Source organism: Dipodomys merriami, unplaced genomic scaffold, assembly GCF_024711535.1.
Source record: "Dipodomys merriami isolate MVZ:Mamm:240054 unplaced genomic scaffold, mDipMer1.0.p SCAF_411, whole genome shotgun sequence".
Taxonomy (NCBI): domain Eukaryota; kingdom Metazoa; phylum Chordata; class Mammalia; order Rodentia; family Heteromyidae; genus Dipodomys; species Dipodomys merriami.
Genome location: NW_027205727.1, coordinates 723,320 through 728,240, shown reverse-complemented (window position 1 = coordinate 728,240; position 4,921 = coordinate 723,320). Strand labels below are relative to the sequence as shown.

At 36.9% G+C, this 4,921-nt stretch overlaps 1 protein-coding gene across 1 annotated transcript; it reads left to right on the top strand.

The window, feature by feature from the left end:
- The first annotated feature begins 1,423 nt into the window (after positions 1–1,423).
- Positions 1,424–3,460, top strand: LOC138807126 (zinc finger protein 717-like). Its single transcript, XM_069992690.1, has one exon. It carries the CDS (start codon positions 1,424–1,426, stop codon positions 3,458–3,460), a length of 2,037 nt encoding a protein of 678 aa, XP_069848791.1.
- The last annotated feature ends 1,461 nt before the right edge of the window (positions 3,461–4,921 follow it).

The window sequence follows — 4,921 nt, the reverse complement described above, 5'->3', positions numbered from 1 at the left end:
AAAATGAAGAATGCTACATATTAAATTATACAGGTTAAAAAGCTAGCAGTAAATAGTTTAGTAATTTGTATAAATAATTCCTCTGACATAAAAAAGAAGAAAAACCTGAAATACAGAAAAACATTTTCCATCATAAACTGTCAGTGTTACTCTTTTTTGTTGTTGTGAAAACAATTTACAGAGGGGTTACAATTACATGGGCAAGGTAATGAGTACATTTCTTACCAAGCATTGTTGCCTCCTCCTTTGTTTTCCGTTACCATCCCCTCCCATCATTCCCCTCCAGCCCCCCGCCCCAGCCAAAGTTGGGAAGTTCATTTTTTGACATAACATCTTGTACATCTCATTGTTGCAATGGGTCCACCTTCCCTGCACAAATTATACCTACATCAAACACAGTAAAAACAGGGGTTATACCATAGGGGAGGGACATATAAAGCAATAAAGAAATATCATATATATATATATATATGTTAGATAAAATATCAATAAATAAAAACATATGAGTCCTTATCTTGGGGTTCATTTTGCCTAACATCAATTTATTGACTGTTTCTGCTTGTCTCAGATATATACTAGTTATTGCAAATAAGCGGAACCATGGGACCTGTTTCTTTGGGCTTGGCATACTTCACTCAATATAATTTTTCCAAGTCTTTCCTTTTCCTAACAAATGGAGTCATATCATTCTTTTCGATGAATGCATGGAATTCCATTATGTATATATACCACATTTTCTTGATCCATTCATCTACTGAGGGGCATTTGTGTTTGTTCCTTATCTTACCTATGGTAAACAATGCTGCAATAAACATAGTTGTGCTGGTACCCTTAGTATGGTCTTGTTTGTGATCATTTGGGTAAATGCCCAGAAATGGGATTGCTGAGTCATAAGGGAGCTCTATGTGAAGTCTGTTGAGGAGCCTCCATTCTGTTTTCCAAAGTGGTTGTACAAGTTTACACTCCCAACAACAATGCAGTAGTGTTCCCTTCTGTCCATATCCCCTCCAGTACCTGTTTTTATTAGAGTTCTTGATTATAGTAGCTCAGTGGTAGTGTGCTTGCCTTGCATGCATAAGGCTCTGGGTTCCATTCTTCAGCACCATATAAGCAGATAAAACTGGGAGTCGTGCTGTGGCTCAAATGATAGAGAGCTAACATTGAGCTGAAGAGCTGAAGGACAACACCAGGCCTGGAGTTCATGCCCCATGACAAAAAAACGGTGTAAGGAAGAGTATTACTTTCTTAATCAATACATTGTGGTAAAAGAAATTTATTTCTCATAAATCATTTCCTATATTAATATTTCAAAATTTGTAACAGTTAAGATGGGGAAAATGTCTTTACCTTTATTTTAAGGAGTATTTGGATCTTATTTATGTTTTTTTTCTTCTTTATATGACTCATTTTAGATATTCAAAAAATGGAGCATGTGATTAAGACTTACCAGGAAGGTCCAGATGAATGTCTGCGTGACATAGCTGTCACAAATATTAACACAATAGAGCAAAGAGTGAGATTAGTGACAACTTCTAACTTGACCTCAAAACAGAAGCCAGATCTGAATAGGAATGATGAGAACTCCTTAAGGATGACGACGGACGAGTTCATTCAGTGTCAGAACATGCTCCACTACAGTGAGCCTGGTAAGATGCCGGCTGCATATATGCCTGGTGTTTCTCCTGTAGTTAAACAATCACTTCGATACTCAGAGGCTTTTAGTCAAAATGATGATGGTCCATATTTTGAATATGGAGGAGAGAAGGTATTAAATTCAGAGATGATATTCTTTCCACATAATTGGGTTTGCATCAGAGATCCCGCCTCTAACCATAACGAATATAGAGAAGAATATGATAAGTCTGCTCTTCTTGCCCAAGAACTTTGTCAGGCAGGGAGGTTTCCAGTCACTATGCATCAGAAAAGAGACACAGGAGAGAATCCTTATACAAGTAGTGAATGTGAGAAATCATTCAGTAAGGATTTACACCTTACAAAACCTGAGAGGAAATATCCAGAGAATCCTGATGAGTGTAAGCAATGTACAAAATCTATCTCTAAGAATTCAGAACTAAGTTCTGATCAACCTAAAACAACACCAGAAGAGAAACCCTATGAATACGAAGAATGTAGGAAATTTTCCATCCAAAAGTCAGGTCTCAGAAGGCATCAGAGAACTGACAAAGAACAAAAGTTTGAGGAATGCAACAAATGTGGAAAATCATTTAGAATGAAGTCATACATCACTTTGCATCAGAGAATACACACAGGAGAGAAATCTTATGAATGGGACAAATGTGGAAAGTATTTCAGACAGAAGTCAGACTTTACTGTTCCTCAGAGAACTCATACAGGAGAGAAACCTTATGAATGTAATGTGTGTGAAAAGTCTTTCACCCAGAAGTCAGACCTTACTGTTCATCAGAGAACACACACGGAAGAGAAACCTTATGAATGTAACAAATGTGGAAAGTATTTCAGACAGAAGTTTCACCTTATTGTCCATCAGAGAACACACACAGGAGAGAAACCTTATGAATGTAAGGTGTGTGAAAAGTCTTTCACCGGTAAGTCTGACCTTACTGTTCATCAGAGAACTCATACAGGAGAGAAACCTTATGAATGTAATGTGTGTGAAAAGTCTTTCACCCATAAGTCACACCTTACTGTTCATCAGAGAACACACACAGGAGAGAAACCTTATGAATGTAACAAATGTGGAAAGTATTTCAGACAGAAGTTTCACCTTATTGTCCATCAGAGAACACACACAGGAGAGAAACCTTATGAATGTAATGTATGTGAAAAGTCTTTCACCGTTAAGTCTGACCTTACTGTTCATCAGAGAACACACACAGGAGAGAAACCTTATGAATGTAACAAATGTGGAAAGTATTTCAGATTAAAATCACAACTTACTGTCCATCAGAGAACACACACAGGAGAGAAACCTTATGAATGTAATGTGTGTGAAAAGTCTTTCACCCGTAAGTCAGAACTTACTGTTCATCAGAGAACACACACGGGTGAGAAACCTTATGAATGTAACAGATGTGGAAAGTATTTCATATTAAAATCACACCTTACTGTCCATCAGAGAAAACATACAGGGGAGAAACCTTATGAATGTAATGTGTGTGAAAAGTCTTTCACCCAAAAGTCACACCTTAGTGTTCATCAGAGAACACACACGGGAGAGAAACCTTATGAATGTAACAGATGTGGAAAGTATTTCAGATTTAAATCACTCCTTACTGTCCATCAGAGAAAACATACAGGGGAGAAACCTTATGAATGTAATGTGTGTGAAAAGTCTTTCACCTGTAAGTCACACCTTACTGTTCATCAGAGAACACATACAGGAGAAAAACCTTATGAATGTAACAAATGTGGAAAGTCCTTCATCTGCAGTTCATCCCTCAGGAAGCATAAGAGAATCCACACACATGAGAAATCTTAGGAATGTGATATCTATGGAAAGTCTCACCTGGATGAAAAATAAGTTTGCATGATAGAACCAAAACCTGATAGAAGCCTTGTGAATGTAGCAAATGTGGAGCCTTTGAGCCAGAAGGCATGCCTCATGGTTCCAAATTGAATGCACACAAGAGAAAAATCTTATGAATGAAAAAAATGTGGAAAGTTTTTGAGAAGTCATAGTTAAATTTTCATCCGAAAACACACAGGAGAAAAACATTATGAATGAAACAAGTATCAAAAAAGTCCTTCACTTAGTAATCATGCATGGATGAGTGTTTATAGAGCACAGACAAGAAAGACAAGGTATGAATAATACCAATGTAGAAAATACCACTTCGACAGCATAGCACAGTGTTCAGCAGAGAACTGAATCACATAGGAGAAAAGAAAATTAACAGGTCTAACAAATATGCAATTTTTAATAGAAGTCAGTCCTCAGTACATCCAAGAACATAATAAGGAGAGAAAATGTGAGTATAATAAATGTAGACAAATATTTAGCCAGAAGTTTCACAGGTTTCTCTACATATTTCAGAGACCTAGAGACAAGACAGAATGTCGAGTGAACATTAGAGGACATCTTTCAAGCAGAAATGAACCTTCAGCCAGCATTAGAGCACTCGCACAAAAAATGAAACCCAACATAGGGAAACCTTTGGCAGAAACCTCTGTAAATTATAGAGAAATCCTTCATGGCAGAATTAAGCTAGGTGTAAGGGAAAACCACTCACTGAACCAACATTTCTCATCCTCTCATTGTGTAGAGTAGGGATGATTCCCCTGCATGTTATTCAGGGGTTGGATTTCCAGGCTTGACAAAGAATTAAGATAGTGAAATTGTTGACTTGTGTCTTTTATATTGAGAAATGGATGGTCAAGAAATTTAATAAACACTTTTCAGAAATAGGAGCTCTGGACCTTTGAGATTGAACTCAAATCATCCATAGTGGTTTGGTAGTGATAGATGGGGAAGGACTATCATGCTTTATTCCAAGGACATGAGAGCATCAATTTCTCCACTGCTCCCCAAAAGTCTTCCACTATATGTGTGGTCTATGTATGCATTATAACACTATTACTATTCCAATTCATTTTTTTAATGGAAGGTCTGGTGGAAGATAATACTCCTTGTTTATTACAAAATGTGCACAAGAATAAAATCTGTCTCATCATCTTTCATCCCCAAGTTCATGAAACATTCAGAAAACCTGAAAGAATACATTTTCTTTGTGTGTGGGTACTAGTCTTGTAGATTGAACTCAAAGCCTAGCCACGTTCCTTAACTACTTTTTCTCAAGGCTAAATTCTAGCACTAGAATCACAGTTCCATTTCTAGTTTCTTTGGTGGAAAAATGAAGACATGATTCTTAAGCATTTGGGTTTGGATGAGTAATGCCAAAATGATTTTACTACATGCTGTTTTCTATTTACTACTGATGAG

Excerpts from the sequence above, each read along its gene's own strand:
- LOC138807126 (XM_069992690.1), top strand. The coding sequence starts at position 1,424 with ATGGAGCATGTGATTAAGACTTACCAGGAAGGTCCAGATGAATGTCTG.